Genomic DNA, 25,382 nt, shown 5'->3' with positions numbered 1-25,382 from the left:
AGGCTACATGTTCCATCCTATTGTGGTATCTAATGAGCTGGCTAGAGCGCCCTCGTTCCCGTTGACCGATGTACTGAGTCAGGAAGTTTTGTGACTAGCATTATATGTGATTTTTGATTTTTGAATCTTTTGTCTCACGTCTTTTTACAGGACCAGTTCTCAAAGAACCCAAAAATGTGTAAACTGTATTTTATCGAACGTAGACATTCTTAACCTTTGAACGTCTGCATACTTTTTTTAACTACTGAAAATTCAGCTTTTCTTGATGGTAAATGCAAATTCAGAGTAATCACACAGTCTCACGCATCTGTCATCGAGATTAGATAAGCGATAAGAATGTCATTATCAATAAACCCTTTGGAGATAAAGATAACACTATCTAATTAACCGGAAACAGGAAGATGAGTGTAACACAAATGTGTCGTTAATGGTTAGAGTGCTCTGCTCGCAATTGGATTGCCCATATAGTTGTATGATTAGTAGTAGCACGCTCATTGGAAGTCTGTATATATTGCCATAATATTTTGAAATTAAATACATATGTAATTTGCAAAATCCTTACAAGATACTGTTACACATTTTACGTACATCCTTGAACAAATACCGGGATCCCCAAATACCCGTTATATCGTTTAGGCTTAACCATCCATGTTCAGCAGGTCAATAGCCCCAATGCAGTGACTACCAGTTCAAATGTTAAGAAAATTAGACCCTTTGTTGTAAAAAATGTTCCTATATGCAGAAAAATGAAGTTCATATATTTTTTAGTTTTTACCTCAACAAATGTGATGTTAAAGAGTACAAGGGAGGCAAATATTAATTGATTTTTATTTGTCATTGTTTTGTCCTCGTCGCTTTTCATGTCACGCGGTGATTGGCCAACACGTGGCTCTGACGTCAGACTCCATGATGGCGGGAGAGGAGACAGACGTCTCGTCCGCTCCGACGATGTTGTTCTTGTCAATAGTAATAGGGGCTACTATTCTGGTCCTGGCGTGGCTAATTCGCCTATCAAGAAGCCAGACTAACAATACAGCAGAGAAAACAAGTGAGTATTACGCGGATTTTTGTGTGTTATCCGATATTTTCCCGCTAAGGCGCTACCCACGATGTAGGGGAGTGAGGAGGAAGAACTTGCATGCGGCGAAGATTTTCCAAGATATTTTCCTTAACTCGCTTCGACGGCTTGACCCTCGGGATCGCCGGCACTCGGACACCAAGAAGTGCAAGAATGGTGAAGAAAGAAAATATTGTAAAAGCAAGACAAAGGCGAAAACCCGAGGTTGTGGCGCGAAGTGGTGGCACGTGAGTCCCGCTATGGCTTGCACTTCCTGCATTCCACGAACCGCGGGAAATTCGGCCTAGCTGACGCTGCCCGGGATGTTATTTCCTATGTTGCACCCCGTCTTCCCATTAAACTAGTTGGAATTAACAGTGAAGTGGCCAAAAAGTGAGAAAATTACAAGAAAAGGAGATGAGAACGAGCGAGACATGTTTCTGTCGTGTATGTGTGTCAGCTAACTGTAGTATCCTTGAGTAGGTCATTAACGTAGGCCTATTGTGCCATGCTATGGGAGGCGATTTAAACGAAACAAGAGCCATCTGAGGCGTGCGAGATGTGTTTTTAGTGTGTTTTGTGCTTGTGCTTGTATATCACATGAATATTTGTGAAGTAAATATGATGATAGTCGACCTTTGTGCGATTTGTTGGTCATGATGAGTTCAAAGTTTTAACCTGACTTTCTGAAGGACAGGTAGAAACCTTACGATTGCTGTTTTAGTGTTGAAAATAGTATATTCATCAAATGAGTGATTATATGAAGTCTTGCCATCTTGTGGTGTAAATCTAGATGCATTTCTTGCCTTGTAGAAAATCAAAAGCTCAATCGTTTTATGCTTGACTATTTGGTTTGAGATCATTTTGAAGCAAATATATTGGCAGTATAGTGTTATGCCCGAAAGATTAGAAAACAAACAAATTTAAGTTAGCATTGTACACATCACGGGGTGCAATTGGTTTGAGTGTTTGTAATGCTTGAAGAGTGTGTGGTTTTATAAACGTGTGCTTTGAAAACAAAGTAAATTTTGACCATAAAAAGTAATGGTAAAAGTTTACGAGACTGCCATCACAAACTGTCCCCAACTCTGAAGAATTTAAATGAACCCCGTCCTCACTGCACAGAATACCACAAAGATTGCCATAGGAACCTAAAACTTATTTACCTTAAGGCATATCCTACTTGTACCCCCTGTTGATTGCCTTTATTTCCCTAGCCAGTATGTGCTTTAACCCTCTACAGTGTGATATTTTATGCAGTTATTTACCTCACATAGAATGAGTGAGTTTATAATTTTCTTTAAATAAAGCTTGCATCGATCTATACTTACCAAGACAATATTGAAAATTTTGATGCCCAAAATTCAGATGAAATTTAATTTCAAGCAAGGTAGCCTTTTTTATTGTGTAACTTTACAAACTAAAATATTGGGTATGAGAATTTGAAAAAAGAAGAAAATGTGGATGTGTAGATTAAAACTTGCAAGTTAAATGAATGCTATGGTGAGTAATTCATCAGATAATCTGCAAAAAGCAAGGACTTTTCATTTGCAATCAGGGAATGATCCATAATTGATAAATTGCTTCTACCTCCCAAAAATGTTAGTTTGCTATCCTTTGCTTGTGCATCAGCAGACCACTGATTACCACAATGCTGGACCTATTTACACTATTTTCATGGACCCAAACCTATATGATTTTAGATGTATCCATTGCTATCCAGATATTGGTATATTTGCCTAGGGACATCTAAGATTTGGATAATCTAATAGCAGTGTCATAAAATTTAAAAAAAAGTCCTTATGAAAGTCTTTTTAATGTCAGAAATTTAGAAAAAAAATATCATGCCAAATGCTGTGTTGAGGCCAATTCCATGGTGACCGGGTGGGTGTCCAGGAGCAAACCCCCCTTGTTTAGCAATGGTTTTGGGTCCTATGGTAATGTTGATGGATTCCCTGGTGTGCCCTGAAGGTTGTAGGCTGGAGTAATGGTTACATAGTCTGAGGGGTGGAGCCGCTTAGTAAACAACTACCCAACTATTCTATAGGATTACTAGATAAACCTTAGACAGTTGGATAATATATAGTTTGACCCTGATATTTGACAATGCAGGTAATGACATTTAGTGGCTATGTGCCATTTTGAGGCAGCATATTTTTGTTCTATAAATAGTTTTAGTAGCCCTAAGTCATAAGAAAATTAAGGTGGGGGGGGGGGGAGTTTGGCATATTTTAGGTAATTACTAACAGAATGGGCGCAATAACCAGAGACTCCTTAACTCCACATCACAATTTTTTTTATAATCTGTTGCCATGACAGGGTATGCACAAGGGGAAGGGGGGGCGCTTTGCCCCCAACACCCCTGTAAAGTATTATCTTCACCTTGGGAACACTAAGTGGAGTTGGTCTATGAGCAGCACTTTCCATGATCTTTAGCTCTTTATTTATGGTGTTGCCATTCATGTATGTAGATTATATCTTGTACCGAGGACTGCAACAGCTTGTTCTCTGATAATATCCTCTTCTATTTAACCTAGATTGGTGTATCCATGCCATAAAGATTAATTTATTTGAAAGGTGTTCGTTTCCCTCCTCCCCCATCATCCCTATTGGAGGTTGATAAGGGTGAAGAAAGTTCCAAATATTAGTTTAACTAGAAGCTGATCAAAACAAAAGATATGGTTAGCTAAAGAAATAGATATGCAATGTTTAGCTAATATAGAGAATTCATGGCTGTAATAATGTAATACTGCATGAAATAGAGGATAATATGAAGTCCATAGACCTCTTTGCCTCCTAACTTCACCAAACCTCACCCAACCTCACTTTGATTTTGTTGAATCCATTGACAGAGTACAGAAATACATGTACCATCCACTGTAGGGTAATTGTTACTTGGAGCGATCCACCCTCCAGAGACAGGCCCCCCCTGTTCCCCCTATACCTGCTATACCCCAAGGTTATTAGCACTTCATGCCAACCTATAGAAAATGGACATATAGAACTCTGGCCATGTAAGGGTGTTGTCTGAGTGAATATTATCACCATGATGCTGCTGAAGCTGTACCTGTTTTTTTTTTTTTTTTACTATTTCTTGTGCTCTACAAGATAGTGTTCATTTGTGTGTTACTCTAAGTAACTTGTACCCACTTTGTTTTTCCTTTTTTGTTTGTATGTGTGGTTCCAGAAGTACCTAGGAACCAAGAGGTGAATTATTATACTTAACCTCACATATTAACCTTATATTTTCTGAAAGAAAAGTGATTTTGGTAATTCTTTAGAATAGAGATGCATTTGGCAGACAGAGTCCCTCAACTCCAAATCATAATTTTATTTTGACCTTTTAAGTTGCTGTGACTAGGTAAACTCTGGACAGAGTGAGGGAAGGAGTGGTAGTTGGGCCCTGTCCCCTTCCAACATCCCCCAGCTTATATTGTTTTCACCTCAGTATGCACAGCCAAGATATAGCTGAAACAAGTGACATAAGGTTTCTGTCTGCATATTACTGTAACTATTTTTCCTCTACAAAAATATCCGCTTCAATTTACCCTAGCTTAGTGTGTCAATACCCTAAAGATTAACAGTATTTTTGATGATTAATAGTAAGACCCCCCCTTTCTTTATTTAAAAAAAATAAGGGTTTAGGTGAACGGGCAAGACCAGCTATATCAAGAAATGAGCTCCTTAGTAACTAAATGGTTTTTTGAGCCATCAATGCATAAACAATTTTTAAAACCAATCAGAGTTGACCATGCTTGTACACAGCATGAGTGTTAACCTACCCTAACATGACAATCTAAATTATTTCCAAAAGGTTCAAATACTTGAGCTAGTATTTGTGAACTAAGCCACAGAAATTGGAGCAGTTTTCCATTCATTATTTACTCGTGAAGGGGAGCCAACAGTTTGACACATGCCTTACCATTCTGTTGTTGCTCATTCTTTGCTAATCTTTAAGAAAAGTTTGAGTTAATCTCTACCTACCTAATTTTATATTCTTTTTTTTTTTTTTTTTTTTTTAGAGAGAGAGAAACTTTGAAAACAGAAGCAGTTTAGATTAAGGGATTACTAGGATTAACCTTTATTTTTATGGTATTTGTTACTGAGATTTACACACTTTTCAAAAACTAAGTCTCAAAGCCAGGGTACCATGCGAACTCAAAAACTCGAACCTAACCATTCCTACCTTCTGTTATTCTTTAGACTGGGGCTGTGTGAGCATTGAAATGCAGCGGACATTTTTGTCATTTTGCAATAAATGTGGTTGTGTTGTATATTACTATTTTTATGCTCTATAAGATAGCAGTGGCAATTTCCCTCTGTCTCTGTGCTTCACTTTGTAAAATTAACAATTATCATCATCATCAGTCATTATAGTTAGTATGATCATAATATTTTAGAGCTTTGTATTCATAAGGTAGATGGGAATTTCTGGGAGTTATCCAGTTAGGACAACATTTCTAAGCCATTTACTACTTCAAATGTTGCTCAAGAGTGATTTCACACATGAATACAGAGGCAGGTCATAAATGAAAAGTTAGCTTAAAGTTTTAGTAAGAGTTTTACTAACCTGTTTAATTTTCAGGTTACCTAAATATTTTGATTAGAGATATAGTTTGCTATATGTAGTTTAAGGTAAAATTTAAATTTGTAACAGACAGAATGATGAAAATAACACTTCATCTCTGGCATTACCTTAGTAAGTTGATAATAGGAACATTGTGCAACAAAATGCTTCAGTATACATTTACAGGAAAGTGTGATGGCACTATAATAATCAGAGAATAAAATGCAATTGCTAAAACAGGAAATAATCTGCATAGGTAAAAATATCAGAAATAAGGAAATAATTTGCAACAAATGCTGTGCAGTGTCTCAATAGTGATAAGGTAGGGATTCGGAGAAAAGGTCCCTGATGGGATGGGGGTCTGGGGTCAAAGTTCCTGGGTTAGAAAGGTTCATAGGCTAATGTTTATGGATTTCCCAGTAATGGCCAGAGTAATTGGGACTTAAAGAGGGGTGCAGTTACTTTTTGAACATAAGCAAAATTTAAGATTATATCATTTGTGATGGAAAATACAAGGCATTCAAACATATTAGTGTTGATAATTGAAAGAAGGAATAATACTTGCAATATTGGATGGCTGTGTGAAACTTAACAAAATTACCTCATATAATTTGTTGATTTTTTGTTACAAAGAGTGAAGTAGTAATTCCACTACAGGTAGGAAGCATTTTTCATGCAAAGGTGTACATTAAATCTGTTATTTGGAACAAATGTGATGCATGCTTGTTACTGTAATCCATTTGAAACCTTCGTCTGTTTACAGGCAAGCCGAAACGTAAGGAGCCCCAAGTTACCAAAAAGCCTCCTCCTCCCAAAAAGCAAGCAAAGATCACGAAGAAAGCTGTTGTGACTCAGTACACACATCAAGAATTGATAACCACTCTCAAAGGACACACTGGCAGCATCACTGGGGGAAGCTTCTCATCTGATGGCAAACACTTCATAACTGCTGCAGACGGTAAGCTGAATGTTTGTTTGTCTATTCTAAAGGGGGGGGTTGCAATTTGCGTGTAAATTTGAAATAAGTGAACTTATCCATGAATGGCTTCTTTGTTTGGGGGCACTTGGATGTGGTGATTGTGTGCACACATGTTAAATAAAATGTGCTTGAAATTTTGTACAAGTATACATGTATTGATAGATAAGGCATTCTGTATAAAATAATTGCTTTTGTTTCATAATGCATTAACCCATTCACCCCGGGTAAAAAAGTTTGGCAAGTGGACATGATCGCAGGATTGTTGGTGCGCATCAGCAGTTTCCCCTGTTTGTGCCTAGCTCGTTTGATAGTCTCCGAGCAACATTCGGCACCTAAAAGCTTTTATTTTGCTGTAATTTTTATTGATATTAAAAATTTGAAGATTTACCTTCACTTTAGATGCTATTGCCTACAAGCTTTTCCATATAAATGAAGCTGCTACTATCGGAGAAAACAAACTTCATCTGATGAGCCAATGACACGGGAATGGTCGTGATACGATGCCATCCACTACTGTATCCACAACAGCCATGGCATGTATGTACATGCCACCCGGCGGCATGGGGTTAATACATGTTTTAATATTGTCAAAATTTGATATGCAAATTCAGTAATTTGAAAGATGTTGCTTACTGTGAATAGCTGAAAATGAATGCAAATGATTGTTGAATAAGGTGGGCAGCACTGGCAAATGGGAATAAACATGGTTTTGAGGGACCCTTTTAATCTTGCATGACACTCGTATAATAGATCTTTACTTACTTTCTTCACTGCCTTTCCCTCAGACATTTAATATTGATGAAAAACAGGAAAAATAATACAACTTACCCTAAAGGAAAACCATGCTCAAATCTTTTTAGACTCAATTGAGTTTTATAGGCCATTCTCTGGGGATCTAAAATTTCAATCACAGCCTTGATCATTACTCACATTACATTCAAATGATATACTGATCCTGGTATGATGGGATAACTACCACTGGCATTAATAAAGGTGGTGGTCTCAGAAGTAAAGCTTCAGCAATTTTGATTCTGACTTGTGATGAAAGTTTCAAATTGGATAGCTTGAGCAAGTAAGAGAAATGGTCTGCAAATAACCATTTATCCTAGGTATAAATAAGGAAGGTCAGCTCACTTCAGCCTTCTGCTCAGATGTGGGGAGGGGGGCAAGATATGGCAGGGGCCATACATGTAGAAAATGTGATTCCTTGAGCACCTGCTACTGTATGCCATCATAGTGAGCGAGACATGGGACTCCTTAAGTTACTTATTTTAATATTTTTTGGTAATCAAATGGGTACTGCCACTTTTGTTACTATGCATGTTTGAGAATTCTAAGTGAGAAAAATCATTGCTTGCTTATCTTTTAAGGGCAAACTGATGAAAGATTCCCCCCCCCCCCCACTCCTTAGGAACTGAGAATCAGATTAGACTTGTAGCATGTATTAGATATTGCTGTAACAGAGGATTAGGTAAAAAGGAGGCCTGCAGTGTCTGGCATCCTGCATGGGTTAAACCTATTTTGGGAGTTTGAATAAGCTGACCTCACTTGTTTAAACCTTCAATATATCATGAAAATGCCTAGTAAGAAATGGCAGCCATTATGACAACCCATTACTTTTGATATTTTAAATTTTTATTAAGAATATGTAAATGCTAATTACATTTTATACAAACAAGCAGTATGACAGTTTGTCGTAATGCAGATTGCTAAAAAAAAAAAAAAAAAAAAATTTTACATTTCTGTATTAACACAATAACACTGGGTAAAAAAAAAAATGGCAAGTGGACATGATTGCTGGTTTATTAGCGCTCATCAACATTTTCCCCTTTTTGCGCTCGGCTTGTTTGGTACATTGTGGGCAACATTAGGCATCTGAAAGCTTGTGTTTTGGTGCAATTTTTAAAGATATAATTTTTATTTATTTTATTATTATTATTATTTTTTTAAGGTTTACCCTCACTTCAGGTGTTATTGCCTAAACTTTTACCTTTGAAATGATGCCAATACAATTGGAGAACAAAAAGCTCCGTCTGAACAGCCGATGGTGCGGGAAGGGTTGTTTGATGCCACCCTCAAGTTTGTCCACAACAGCCATAGCTTTGCGTGTACATGTCACCCGGCAGGAAGTGGTTAATATTTGTGGCTCTAACAAAATCACAATATTGGATCTTCTAAAGGACAAGTCTGAAAAACTATATATAAAATTAGTGTTTGACTTGATGTACTGTTTTGCCATTTCATTTTTTGTAACATTGTTATAGGGCTCTCTTGGCATAAAGATGATAAATAAAACCCAGGACAAAACTTTGATAATGTCCTACCTATGTTTTTACACAGCTTTAGACCCTTGGTAAAGCTATACGTATCTGCTGTAAAATTAAAGCTATTTTTTTTCCATTAATCTATTTGCTGAGATCTTTGTAGAATGCCTTCACTGAAAATTATTTGAATAATGATGGTTGCACAGTGATTATGGTGGCATGGTGTATGAGAGGCTAAGGACAGGTGATAGATGGTATGGGTCAGACCTCTTGGTTAAAATCAGTTTTTCCATTACTAAAGGCAAGCTTTGATTAGTTCAAGTATTGTGGAAGGAGTGCCATCTTTTGTTGAGCTTTTAAGTCTTCCATGATTGCAGGACAGTGTTCTCTTTCTGGGATTCTTGCTACTGCTCAAATCACCTAGACTTTCAACTGCATAGATCCATAGTTACTTGAGGACTTCCCCACAGTGTCCAATAGCAGACAAGTTGGGTGCAGATTCAGGTACTAAGCTGAGTTGTTACTTGTGTGGTTCTTGAATAGGGTCTCGTATATAGCACTTCTGTTTTGTTAGGTGTGTGTTAGCATTAACAAATTTCTTGTTAGATTTGAGTTCAAAACTTGGTAGACAGTCCATATAACCTCTAATATAACCATTAGTATATGCAACTCATCTTCAAGTTTTCTTCCCCTATTTGGAGTGTTTGTGAGCTGAAATGGGAATTAAAAAGACACACCTTTCTTAATTTTTCTTTATTGCTCCCTCATAACTTACAACCTTAGATTTTCTTATTGCCTGATTTGATATGTTTATTTGTGAACATTCACATGTGCACATGTATACATACATTTTTCGTCTTTTTTATTAGCTTTGGTAGTATCCAGTCTTTTAATTTGAACTTGAGCAGGGTCTGTACAGTGCACTCTGCTTAATGTTTTTTCTACTTTTATCACATATAATGTAGATTAGTTTAAAGTTTTGATTATATTTATTTATTTGTTTGTGAACTAACATTAAGCAGAGTTCACTGTTTTTCTCCAGTGGGGAGTGGCAGACGCTTTGATCCTGGTGGCAGAAGTGGGAAGGCGAGCTGTAATGCGAACCTATTCTCTATAGAAGATTCTCTGGATCTGTCCAGTATATCAGACGGCAGCAGCAGTCTGGAAGAAGTGGACACCTCGTCTGTTAGTAGCAGCAGTCAGATGGCAAACAGCAATGCTCCATCTGATACAGAAGAGGTTATCATGGTGTGCAATCCTTCAAAGATGTCCCGGCGCCAGCGTAAGAACAAGAACAAGAGGGCAAAAATGAACAGGGTTGGATCATCAGCTGGCCGCAACACAGCAACAAAGGCTATTAGTCAGAGCACCAAAACCCTGTTTGATAGCCTTGAAAAGACAGAAGAACAGCTGTATGACTTACTTGTTCCAAAATGTTGTGTTCTAGAGGAACGAGTCCTTAATGGTTATCCATATGCTACAAACCATGGGCTTTACATTTTTAAGCCTAATGGTTACACAACATTAGCTGGAGTTCTAAATGGATGTGAACTCCTAGAAGTTGAACTGGATGCAACAGAACGTGAAGATCTACACAAGACGCTAGATGTAGAAAGTAGTTCAGATTACTCTGAACCAGAATCCTTAGAAGATTTAAGTGTTGGTGACACATATCAGGATGATAATCATGAATCCTCTTCAGGGGTTAGTTCTGACAGCAAAGATAGTGAGGTTGATATAGAAGGGAATTATGGAAATGAAATTAATTCAAATTTTAGTGAATTTAGGAACAGTACAGGAAGCATAGATTTAAATTTTGATTCAAAACATGCTACATTGCAAATGAACTTTAATAAATTACAACAAATAGAAAAGTGTAAAAGATGTAGGAAACATTTCAGTGTTAGTGAAAATGGAAGTGATGTGTGTGAATATCATCCAAAGAAAATGGTGTTGAGAAGAGATGGAAGATTACACTATCAGTGCTGTAACAGAATGAAAGGTGTAGCAGGATGTACCCAGACTTATTATCATGTATTTCATCACTTCAGATCTGGGCTGAATGGTCCATTAGAAGGATTTGTAAATACAAAGGATGGGTCTCCAAGAATATTTGGGCTTGACTGTGAAATGATATTTACAAGCAAAGGATTTGAATTAGCAAGATTAACATTGGTATGTGTGTCAGGAAAGGTTGTGTTAGACCTCTATGTCAAGCCCTTCGGTGAAGTATTTGATTACAACACCAAATTTTCAGGAATCACAGCTGAGCACATAGAAAGGGCCATATCATTTACAGAAGCTAGAGAGAGATTGTTGAGAGTGGTTTCATCATCTTCAATCCTTATAGGACATAGCCTAGAGGGTGACTTGGCTGCCCTAAAGTTAATTCACCGTAATGTCATTGACACTGCCTTGCTCTTCAAGCCTCCACCCAGCTCCCCTACCCTGAATGGTCCATTGATGCATAAGCAGTCTCTGAAATCACTGGCCAAAAGACATCTTGGACGTGACATTCAAAAAGGAGGGAGTCATGGACATGACAGCCTTGAAGATGCTACTGCGGCCTTAGATTTGGTACTGAATAACATCAAGGAATCTCTCTTTTTCAGGTCTAAGGTTGCCCCATTACCACTTGCACTTCAGAATATGTGATATGATCAATGCATTTCTGCAGACTTCTTAATTGGAATGTTTGAGGTGGTCATATCACATATTGTGCCTTAATCATAGGAGTTCTGCTAGTTTGTTTGCTTGCTGCATATAAGATGCTGTATTGTTGCTCAAACTTGTCCCTTTTTTATGGTCACTAGTGGTGCATTAGAATGCATTTCACTTTGTTTTAAAGGTGCATTTACTACTAGATAAACTGGTTAAGGCCCTGATTGATGTCAGGTATCTATTTATATGTATTGTGGATTTTAGATTTTCAAACTGGTTTCCTATGGGAATTTGTTTTTTAATTGATCTTCATTGTAACCAAAGCCAAAACTTGTGTAGCTACTTAAATGGAATGGAAAGTTAATTTGGTGTATGGTTCGATCTAGACTACTGTTTAGTACGAAAACTTGTATGGCAGCTTTTTATACAGGGGTTTTAGATACAATGCAAGTGGTTGTGAATTGTCTTTCATAGTGATAGATTGCTACAGTTTTTGAGTTTGGGAAGTCCAGGGAACCTGCCAAGCTGTAATACCTGTGATACTAAGCATTCCAGTTAGTGCAGGAATTGGAATACTCAAGGACTACCATTACTCCTCAGAATGATTGTTTTGTGCTTGTTTAGATAGGATTTTTTATTTATTTATTTTATATTGACCTATAGCTGTACCGTTTTTACTTGCTTGCAGTTTTACCGCCACTTTTAAGATATACTGCAAGATGAATTGAACAATTTTAAGATTTATTAACTATTAAGTACTATATGGGAAAATGATCTTTTTCATGTATAAAATTTAGTTTAGGATACTTGATCTCCTAGAATAATTTCTTTTTAACCCGATGATATTTTATTCAGATTTCCAATTCAGTGCAAGATTCCCCCCCCCCCCTCCCACTCAGTGCTATTGACTTTTCTTTTCTTTCAAATTTTAGAAGTGTTTATTTAATCTATTTTTATACTCTTTACTCTCTAAGTTTAAGTAGCCCATATCAGAAGAAATGTACAATTATTTTAGTGATTGACTCTGTCAGTTGGGCTGTGGTAGAGTCAGTGCTCAGTTGTCAGTAATACTAAACTTCTTGCTTCTTTTTGTGATTTTTATTCTGTTTTGTCTCATTTCTTGATCTCAATCTACGTATTTCTACCATTTATACACCTCCCTTTTGTAGCTGTCATAGCACAATATCAGTTTGATCTTTGAGTCCTTTGTAGGAGAATTCAAAGTTTGCTTCTAGGCAATTTGAATGTAATCAGAGCTACCCTTTGTAAAGTCTGCAAATATTTGCATTTCAACAATAAACATAAATGCCATCAGATTTTATATAATCCTTGATAATCCTGGCATATATATTTTTTTTACTGTCTGTGAGCCAAAAAGATGCATGAATGAATTGAATGCTAGCTGTACAAGGCTCAACAGTGTTAAAGGTCTACATACTTTTTCTTATTATTGAAGTAAAGTGAAATAGTGTGGAAGCTTTACAAAATGAAGCCTGGTAAACAAGATTCTATAGTTTGTCTAACTGGTGGAACTAGATTTCCCTGTATTATGCAAGTGAATTATTATTGTATTGAGAGTATCAAACCAGCCAGTGCGGATTGGCTTAAGTATCATGTAATTTTACATGTTCTGTAAATGACACCAACTGACAAGTTTTGGAGAGATGGGATTACTGTCCCATTCATATAAAGTATTTGTTCTGCCAGAAGATTTGAGTTTTTATTTTTGTTTTCCAAGTGCAGTACAGATTTGAAGTAAAATTGGGAAGCCCTTATATTTCATGCAGCACAAAGTAGACCACATCCTGTGGATGATTGTTAGGATACATGTCCAACTCCACATTGGAACTAAGACTGTTAATAAAGCCCCAACCCCTATGATTGGGCAGTGCCAATGAAATCGTTCCAATTCTTATGTTAACATGGTGTGGCAGGACCTCTGGCGGAATGTCAAAATGTCTCGACTTGTAAGTGAAATGGAAAAGGCATTCTGTGACAGCCTTTAATTTACAGTGGCAGTCGGACATTGGAACTTTGATTTGGTAATAATTTAAGAAACGAGGTGGTGTACAATTAGTTGGCAGTGCTGAATAAATTGGCAAATAAAAATGGTAAAACACCATTGTAAAACTTTCTCCATTGGGAAACTACACCCTTATGAAAGTACACACACTCTTTCCTTTAGTAAAGTACCCCCCACACACGCACACTGCCTTGCTAAAGCAAAGCACACACACACTGCCTTGCTAAAGCAAAGCACACGCACACTACCTTGCTAAAGCAAAGCACACGCACACTGCCTTGCTAAAGCAAAGCACACGCACACTGCCTTGCTAAAGCAAAGCACACGCACACTGCCTTGCTAAAGCAAAGCACACGCACACTGCCTTGCTAAAGCAAAGCACACGCACACTGCCTTGCTAAAGCAAAGCACACGCACACTGCCTTGCTAAAGCAAAGCACACGCACACTGCCTTGCTAAAGCAAAGCACACGCACACTGCCTTGCTAAAGCAAAGCACATGCACACTGCCTTGCTAAAGCAAAGCACACGCACACTGGCTTGGCAGGGCACCCGCACATGTACATGCGCACTGCCTTGGCAGGGCACCCGCACACGTACATGCGCACTGCCTTGGCAGGGCACCCGCACACGTACATGCGCACTGCCTTGGCAGGGCACCCGCACACGTACATGCGCACTGCCTTGGCAGGGCACCCGCACACGTACATGCGCACTGCCTTGGCAGGGCACCCGCACACGTACATGCGCACTGCCTTGGCAGGGCACCCGCACACGTACATGCGCACTGCCTTGGCAGGGCACCCGCACACGTACATGCGCACTGCCTTGGCAGGGCACCCGCACACGTACATGCGCACTGCCTTGGCAGGGCACCCGCACACGTACATGCGCACTGCCTTGGCAGGGCACCCGCACACGTACATGCGCACTGCCTTGGCAGGGCACCCGCACACGTACATGCGCACTGCCTTGGCAGGGCACCCGCACACGTACATGCGCACTGCCTTGGCAGGGCACCCGCACACGTACATGCGCACTGCCTTGGCAGGGCACCCGCACACGTACATGCGCACTGCCTTGGCAGGGCACCCGCACACGTACATGCGCACTGCCTTGGCAGGGCACCCGCACACGTACATGCGCACTGCCTTGGCAGGGCACCCGCACACGTACATGCGCACTGCCTTGGCAGGGCACCCGCACACGTACATGCGCACTGCCTTGGCAGGGCACCCGCACACGTACATGCGCACTGCCTTGGCAGGGCACCCGCACACGTACATGCGCACTGCCTTGGCAGGGCACCCGCACACGTACATGCGCACTGCCTTGGCAGGGCACCCGCACACGTACATGCGCACTGCCTTGGCAGGGCACCCGCACACGTACATGCGCACTGCCTTGGCAGGGCACCCGCACACGTACATGCGCACTGCCTTGGCAGGGCACCCGCACACGTACATGCGCACTGCCTTGGCAGGGCACCCGCACACCCACACACTTCCTCTCCCCTGGCAAAGCACCCGCACACCCACACACTTCCTCTCCCCTGGCAAAGCACCCGCACACCCACACACTTCCTCTCCCCTGGCAAAGCACCCGCACACCCACACACTTCCTCTCCCCTGGCAAAGCACCCGCACACCCACACACTTCCTCTCCCCTGGCAAAGCACCCGCACACCCACACACTCCCTCTCCCCTGGCAAAGCACCCGCACACCCACACACTCCCTCTCCCCTGGCAAAGCACCCACACACCCACACACTCCCTCTCCCCTGGCAAAGCACCCACACACCCACACACTCCCTCTCCCCTGGCAAAGCACCCACACACCCACACACCCACACACTCCCTCTCCCCTGGCAAAGCACCCACACACCCACACACTCCCTCTCCCCTGGCAAAGCACCCACACACCCACACACTCCCTCTCCCTCTCCCCTGGCAAAGCACCCACACACCCACACACTCCCTCTCCCTCTCCCCTGGCAAAGCACCCACACACCCACACACTCCCTCTCCCTCTCCCCTGGCAAAGCACCCACACACTCCCTCTCCCCTGGCAAAGCACCCACACACCCACACACTCCCTCTCCCTCTCCCCTGGCAAAGCACCCACACACCCACACACTCCCTCTCCCTCTCCCCTGGCAAAGCACCCACACACCCACCCACCCACACACTCCCTCTCCCTCTCCCCTGGCAAAGCACCCGCACACCCACACACTCCCTCTCCCCTGGCAAAGCACCCACACACCCACACACCCACACACTCCCTCTCCCTCTCCCCTGGCAAAGCACCCACACACCTACACACCCACACACTCCCTCTCCCCTGGCAAAGCACCCACACACCCACACACTCCCTCTCCCCTGGCAAAGCACCCACACACCCACACACTCCCTCTCCCCTGGCAAAGCACCCACACACCCACACACTCCCTCTCCCCTGGCAAAGCACCCACACGTACATGCGCACTGCCTTGGCAAAGCACCTGCACACCCACACACTCCCTCTCCCCTGGCAAAGCACCTGCACACCCACACACTCCCTCTCCCCTGGCAAAGCACCTGCACACCCACACACTCCCTCTCCCCTGGCAAAGCACCCACACACCCACACACTCCCTCTCCCCTGGCAAAGCACCCACACACCCACACACTCCCTCTCCCCTGGCAAAGCACCCACACGTACACACGCGCGCACACACTGAAATACACGTACACACGCACACACACACAAATACACGTACACACGCGCACACACACACTGAAATACACGTACACACACGCACACACACACACTGAAATACACGTACACACGCGCACACACACAAATACACGTACACACGCACACACACACACTGAAATACACGTACACACACGCACACACACTGAAATAAACGTACACACACGCACGCACTGAAATACACGTACACACACGCACACACTTAAATACACGTACACATGCGCACACACTGAAGTACACGTACACACACACGCACACACTGAAACAAGCACACATTCACACACACTGAAACACGCACACATTCACACACTGAAACACGCACACATTCACACACACTGAAACACGCACACATTCACACACACTGAAACACGCACACACACACTGAAACACACACACGCACACACTGAAACACACACGCACACACTGAAACACACACACACACTGAAAAACACACGTACATGTACACACACACTGAAATACACGTACACGTGCACACACACTGAAATACACGTACACGTACACACACACTGAAATACACGTACACGTACACACACACTGAAATACACGTACACGTACACACACTGAAACACGCGCACACATGCACACACACTGAAACACGCACACACATGCACACACTGAAACACGCGCACACACACTGAAATACATGTACACGCACGCACACACACTGAAATACATGTACGCGTGCACACACTGAAACACGTGCACACACGCACACACACTGAAACACACACACTGAAATACATGTACGTGCGCGCACACACTGAAACACACACACACTGAAATACATGTACGCGCGCGCACACACTGAAACACATGCACACACACGCACACACACTGAAACACATGCACACACATGCACACACACTGAAACACATGCACACACATGCACACACACTGAAACACATGCACACACATGCACACACACTGAAACACATGCACACATGCACACACACTGAAACACATGCACACACACTGAAACACATGCACACACACGCACACACACTGAAACACATGCACACACACGCGCACACACTGAAACACATGCACACACACGCACACACACTGAAACACATGCACACACACGCACACACACTGAAACACACGCACACACACTGAAACACATGCACACACACTGAAACACATGCACACACACACTGAAACACATGCACACACACGCACACACACGCACACACACTGAAACACATGCACACACACGCACACACACTGAAACACATGCACACACACGCACACACACTGAAACACATGCACACACACGCACACACACTGAAACACATGCACACACACTGAAACACATGCACACACACTGAAACACATGCACACACACTGAAACACATGCACACACACACTGAAACACATGCACACACACGCACACACACTGAAACACATGCACACACACGCACACACACTGAAACACATGCACACACACGCACACACACTGAAACACATGCACACACACGCACACACACTGAAACACATGCACACACACGCACACACACTGAAACACATGCACACACACGCACACACACTGAAACACATGCACACACACGCACACACACTGAAACACATGCACACACACGCACACACACTGAAACACATGCACACACACGCACACACACTGAAACACATGCACACACACGCACACACACTGAAACACATGCACACACACGCACACACACTGAAACACATGCACACACACGCACACACACTGAAACACATGCACACACACGCACACACACTGAAACACATGCACACACACGCACACACACTGAAACACATGCACACACACGCACACACACTGAAACACATGCACACACACGCACACACACTGAAACACATGCACACACACGCACACACACTGAAACACATGCACACACACGCACACACACTGAAACACATGCACACACACGCACACACACTGAAACACATGCACACACACGCACACACACTGAAACACATGCACACACACGCACACACTGAAACACATGCACACACACGCACACACACTGAAACACATGCACACACACGCGCACACACGCACACACACTGAAACACATGCACACACACGCACACACACTGAAACACATGCACACACACGCACACACACTGAAACACATGCACACACACGCACACACACTGAAACACATGCACACACACGCACACACACTGAAACACATGCACACACACGCACACACACTGAAACACATGCACACACACGCACACACACTGAAACACATGCACACACACGCACACACACTGAAACACATGCACACACACGCACACACACTGAAACACATGCACACACACGCACACACACTGAAACACATGCACACACACGCACACACACTGAAACACATGCACACACACGCACACACACTGAAACACATGCACACACACGCACACACACTGAAACACATGCACACACACGCACACACACTGAAACACATGCACACACACTGAAACACATGCACACACACTGAAACACATGCACACACACTGAAACACATGCACACACACTGAAACACATGCACACACACTGAAACACATGCACACACACTGAAACACATGCACACACACTGAAACACATGCACACACACTGAAACACATGCACACACACTGAAACACATGCACACACACTGAAACACATGCACACACACTGAAACACATGCACACACACTGAAACACATGCACACACACGCACACACACTGAAACACATGCACACACACGCACACACACTGAAACACATGCACACACACGCACACACACTGAAACACATGCACACACACGCACACACACTGAAACACATGCACACACACGCACACACACTGAAACACATGCACACACACGCACACACACTGAAACACATGCACACACACTGAAACACATGCACACACACTGAAACACATGCACACACACTGAAACACATGCACACATACTGAAACACATGCACACACACGCACACATGCACACACTGAAACACATGCACACACACGCACACGCACACACACTGAAACACATGCACACACACGCACACACACGCACACACACTGAAACACATGCACACACACGCACACACACGCACACACACTGAAACACATGCACACACGCACACACTGAAACACATGCACACACGCACACACTGAAACACATGCACACACGCACACACTGAAACACATGCACACACACGTACACACTGAAACACATGCACACACACGTACACACTGAAACACACACACGCACACACTGAAACACACACACGCACACGCACACACTGAAACACACACACGCACACTGAAACACACACACGCACACACTGAAACACACGCACACACTGAAACACACACGCACACACTGAAACACACACACGCACACTGAAACACACACACGCACACACTGAAACACACACGCACACACTGAAACACACACACGCACACACTGAAACACACACACGCACACACTGAAACACACACGCACACACTGAAACACACACGCGCACACTGAAACACACACGCGCACACTGAAACACACGCGCACACTGAAACACACACGCGCACACTGAAACACACACGCGCACACTGAAACACACACGCACACACTGAAACACACGCACACACTGAAACACACACGCACACACTGAAACACACACGCACACACTGAAACACACGCACACACTGAAACACACGCGCACACACTGAAACACACGCGCACACACTGAAACACACACGCACACACTGAAACACACACGCACACACTGAAACACACACGCACACACTGAAACACACACGCACACACTGAAACACACACGCACACACTGAAACACACACGCACACACTGAAACACACACGCACACACTGAAACACACACGCACACACTGAAACACACACGCACACACTGAAACACACACGCACACACTGAAACACACACGCACACACTGAAACACACACGCACACACTGAAACACACACGCACACACTGAAACACACACGCACACACTGAAACACACACGCACACACTGAAACACACACGCACACACTGAAACACACACGCACACACTGAAACACACACGCACACACTGAAACACACACGCACACACTGAAACACACACGCACACACTGAAACACACACACGTACACACTAAAAGACACGCTAGCACACACTGAGACACACGGACGCACACACTGAAACACACACACGCACACACTGAAACACACGCACGCACACACTGAAACACACGCACGCACACACTGAAACACACGCACGCACACACTGAAACACACGCACGCACACACTGAAACACACGCACGCACACACTGAAACACACGCACGCACACACTGAAACACACGCACGCACACACTGAAACGCACGCACGCACACACTGAAACGCACGCACGCACACACTGTAACACACACACTGAAACACACACACACGCGCACACTGAAACACACACACACGCGCACACTGAAACACACACACACGCGCACACTGAAACACACATACGCAGACACTGAAACACACATACGCAGACACTGAAACACACACACGCACACACTGAAACACACGCACGCACACACTGAAACACACACGCACACACTGAAACACACGCACGCACACACTGAAACACACGCACGCACACACTGAAACACACACACGCGCACACTGAAACACACATACGCAGACACTGAAACACACACGCACACACTGAAACACACACGCACACACTGAAACACACACACGCACACACTGAAACACACACACGCACACACTGAAACACACACACGCACACACTGAAACACACACACGCACACACTGAAACACACATACGCAGACACTGAAACACACATACGCAGACACTGAAACACACACACGCACACACTGAAACACACACACGCGCACACTGAAAAACACACGCACACACACTCACACTGAAACACACGCACACACACTCACACTGAAACACACGCACACACACTCACACTGAAACACACGCACACACACTCACACTGAAACACACGCACACACACTCACACTGAAACACACGCACACACACTTATACTGAAACACACGCACACACACTCACACTGAAACACACGCACACACACTCACACTGAAACACACGCACACACTCACACTGAAACACACACGCGCACGCACACTGAAACACACACGCGCACGCACACTGAAACACACGCGCACGCACACTGAAACACACGCGCACGCACACTGAAACACACGCGCACGCACACTGAAACACACGCGCACGCACACTGAAACACACGCGCACGCACACTGAAACACACGTGCACGCACACTGAAACACACGTGCACGCACACTGAAACACACACTCACTCACTCACACACTGAAACACACTAAAAAACACATCTACGCATGCACACACATACAAAATAACACATCCATGCAAACACCTAAAAAACACATCCACGCGCGCATACACACAGAAAAACATCCACGCACGCATACACAAAAAACATCCATGCACGCATACACACACAAAAAAACATCCACGCACGCATACACAAAAAACATCCACGCATGCATACACACAAAAAACATCTACGCACGCATGCACACTAAAAATATCCACACACAAAAAAAATCCACACACGCATACACAAAAAACATCCACGCACGCATACACACAAAAAACATCCACGCACGCATACACACAAAAAGACATCCACGCACGCATACACAAAAAACATCCATGCACGCATACACACACAAAAAAACATCCACGCACGCATACACAAAAAACATCTACGCATGTATACACACAAAAAACATCTACGCACGCATGCACACTAAAAATATCCACACACAAAAAAAATCCACGCACGCATACACAAAAAACATCCACGCACGCATACACACAAAAAACATCCACGCACGCATACACACAAAAAGACATCCACGCACGCATACACACAAAACATCCACGCACACATACACACAAAAAACATCCACGCACGCATACACAAAAAACATCCAAGCACGCATACACAAAAAACATCCACGCACGCATACACACAAAAAACATCCACGCACGCATACACAAAAAAAACATCCACGCACGCATACACAAAAAAAACATCCATGCACGCATACACAAAAAAAACATCCATGCACGCATACACTTAAAAACATCCACGCACGCATACACAAAAAAAACATCCATGCACGCATACACAAAAAAACATCCATGCACGCATACACAAAAAAAATCCATGCACGCATACACAAAAAAAAATCTAGGCACGCATACACACAGAAAAACACATCCACACACGCATACACACAAAAAAACACATCCACGCACGCATACACACAAAAAAACATCCACGCACGCATACACACAAAAAAACACATCCACGCACGCATACACACACAAAAACATCCACGCACGCATACACACAAAAAACACATCCACGCACGCATACACACAAAAAAACACATCCACGCACGCATACACACCAAAAAAACACATCCACGCACGCATACACACAAAAAAACAAAGCCACGCATGCATACACACAAAAAAACACATCCATGCACGCATACACACAAAAAAATACATCCATGCACGCATACACACAAAAAAATACATCCATGCACGCATACACACAAAAAAACACATCCATGCACGCATACACACAAAAAAACACATCCACGCACGCATACACACAAAAAAACATATCCACGCACGCATACACAAAAAAACATCCACGCACGCATACACACTCAAAAACATCCACGCACGCATACACACTCAAAAACATCCATGCACACATACACTCAAAAACATCCACGCATGCATACACACTCAAAAACATCCGCGCACGCATACACACTCAAAATCATCCGCGCACGCATACACACTCAAAAACATCCACGCACGCATACACACTCAAAAACATCCACGCACGCATACACACTCAAAAACATCCACGCACGCATACACACAAAAAACATCCACGCACGCATACACAAAAAACATCCACGCACGCATACACACAACATACATATGCACAATGCCTTTGTCAAGTTTCTAGTATGTGTAGAAAAATTCTATGGGCTTTTTGATGAATTGTTATTGACAATTGCATTCCTTATCTGCATTTGCAAAACAGACCGTACAGTCTTGATCTGGAATGCTGACCAATTTACCCAACGGGAGAACAAGAGTGTTCGGGGCAACATTGAGTTTGACTATGCTACCCATATCCGCTGGATGCCCAATAGCAAGGGTTTCACAATATTCAAGAAAATGGAAAATGCCATTTCTATCTACAAAGTATCCAAGACTTCCTCTGGAATGATTGGAAATGTACAGGAGTTCTCAAACTTCCCAAAGGTATGAGGGATGTTATTTTTGTGTTTTGTAGATTAGTAAGTTACTGGTGATAATTTGTATTGTTATTGCACAGCACCCAGTTTTGCATAGGTGGAGCCTAGTTTCATCTTTCTTAACCAGTATGCAACATGTCCAGTTTAAACCCAAATTAGATTAACTTTGTGTTAAGTTGCATTATGATTTATGTTTATCTTTAGGGCCATTTCATAACCCATCATCTTATTTTTTCTTTTTCTTTTTCTTCCAGCAAGGGGATGAAGTAGCAGATATAATCACATTTGATGTTGCAGTTACTGGGAATATCATAATGACCTGCAACAGCAAGAACCAGCTTGTAATATGGAACTTTAAAGGTGAAGTGCTGGAACAGTTTGACACACGTCATGGAGATACCTACTCTGCAACACTCTCGCCGTGCGGACGTTTCATTGCTACTACAGGTAAGGTTTGTTCCCTTTGAAATTGTATAATATTCCTGCCATGACCATGATATTCTGCATATAATCAAATTACACTTACTTGTTTTAGGCTTTACTCCTGACGCGAAAGTATGGAGGTTGAAGTTTGGGGCATCAGAGTCATTTGAAGGGGTGAAGCGAGCCTTTGACCTCACTGGCCACAAAGCTAGTATCTATAGCTGTAGCATGAATGCTGACTGTACACGGATGGTAACAGTCTCTAAGGATGGCACCTGGAAGCTGTTTGATACTGATAGTAAGTACACTACTTATAAAGAACTGTGAAAGTCCATTTTATTTTTCATACATTTTTTTTTTTGTGTTATGATTTACATGCAGTAGTATTCTAATATGACCTAAAGTATCTGACGTACTTTTTCTCAATTTCAGTTGAATTTGAAAAGGGCCAACGGCCATATGAGCTGCTCACTGTACCCTATGATGGCATGGACCACAAAGTCATGATTCGCATGTCTCCAGATGGCCGCACTGTATTGCTAGCAGTGCAAGCTGATTTGATTTTTTACTCAGCAATCACTGGAGAAAAGCTGAATGTCATTAATGATATATATGGTGGTATGAAGAAATTGTTAATGTGGCTATGGATTTTCACATTGTGTACACATTCACACACTAACTTGCCTTCACACACACTTAAAGTATGAATCTGCATTAATATTGTAGCAATATGAAATACATTAATTTGATAATTATGATTCTCTCTCTCTCTCTCTCTCTCTCTCTCTCTCTCTCTCTCTCTCTCTCTCTCTCTCTCTCTCTCTCTCTCTCTCTCTCTCTCTCTCTCTCTCTCTCTCTCTCTCTCTCTCTGTATGTATATATATGTATATTACATATATATATATATATATATATATATATATATATATATATATATATTGTAGGTATGGGTTAAGATATGTGTTTAAAGGCTTTCATTTTATTTTTCAGGTGATATTATTGATGTGATGTTTGACCCAACCAGCAAACAAGTGGTAACCTTAGGAGATAGACATGCTAGAGTATTCCAGAATGTTGCTGGTTACATAGCAGCAGTTCAGGCAAGTTTGTTTTTTTAGGGGTTTGGGGGCATTGATGAAGTATCTTCTCCAAGAATTTTAATTCCCATGGGTAATATATAAAGAAAAAATATAATTTTTTGAGTATGTCACATTTTGCTAGTTTAATCAACACTTTCCAGCAATTAGAGG

General features: G+C 42.6%; 1 protein-coding gene across 2 annotated transcripts in view; it reads left to right on the top strand.

Moving 5' to 3' along the window:
* The first annotated feature begins 885 nt into the window (after positions 1-885).
* Positions 886-25,382, top strand: part of LOC113802078 (transducin beta-like protein 2) — a 25,674-nt gene continuing 1,177 nt past the window's right edge. The window contains exons 1-7 of one of the 2 annotated variants that reach the window (XM_027352542.2): positions 903-1,048; positions 6,388-6,582; positions 23,493-23,716; positions 23,964-24,156; positions 24,245-24,430; positions 24,565-24,750; positions 25,123-25,232. In XM_027352542.2, the coding sequence (XP_027208343.2) occupies positions 907-1,048; positions 6,388-6,582; positions 23,493-23,716; positions 23,964-24,156; positions 24,245-24,430; positions 24,565-24,750; positions 25,123-25,232 (1,236 nt within the window). In that variant the 5' untranslated portion in view covers positions 903-906. Of the gene's footprint in view, positions 1,049-6,387; positions 6,583-9,909; positions 12,840-23,492; positions 23,717-23,963; positions 24,157-24,244; positions 24,431-24,564; positions 24,751-25,122; positions 25,233-25,382 lie in introns of those variants that run through there. The other variant, XM_027352540.2, reaches the window with a different exon arrangement.

Source organism: Penaeus vannamei, chromosome 10 (genome assembly GCF_042767895.1).
Source record: "Penaeus vannamei isolate JL-2024 chromosome 10, ASM4276789v1, whole genome shotgun sequence".
Taxonomy (NCBI): domain Eukaryota; kingdom Metazoa; phylum Arthropoda; class Malacostraca; order Decapoda; family Penaeidae; genus Penaeus; species Penaeus vannamei.
Note: the sequence above shows the minus strand (reverse complement) of the source record. Positions and strands in the feature narration are given on the sequence as shown.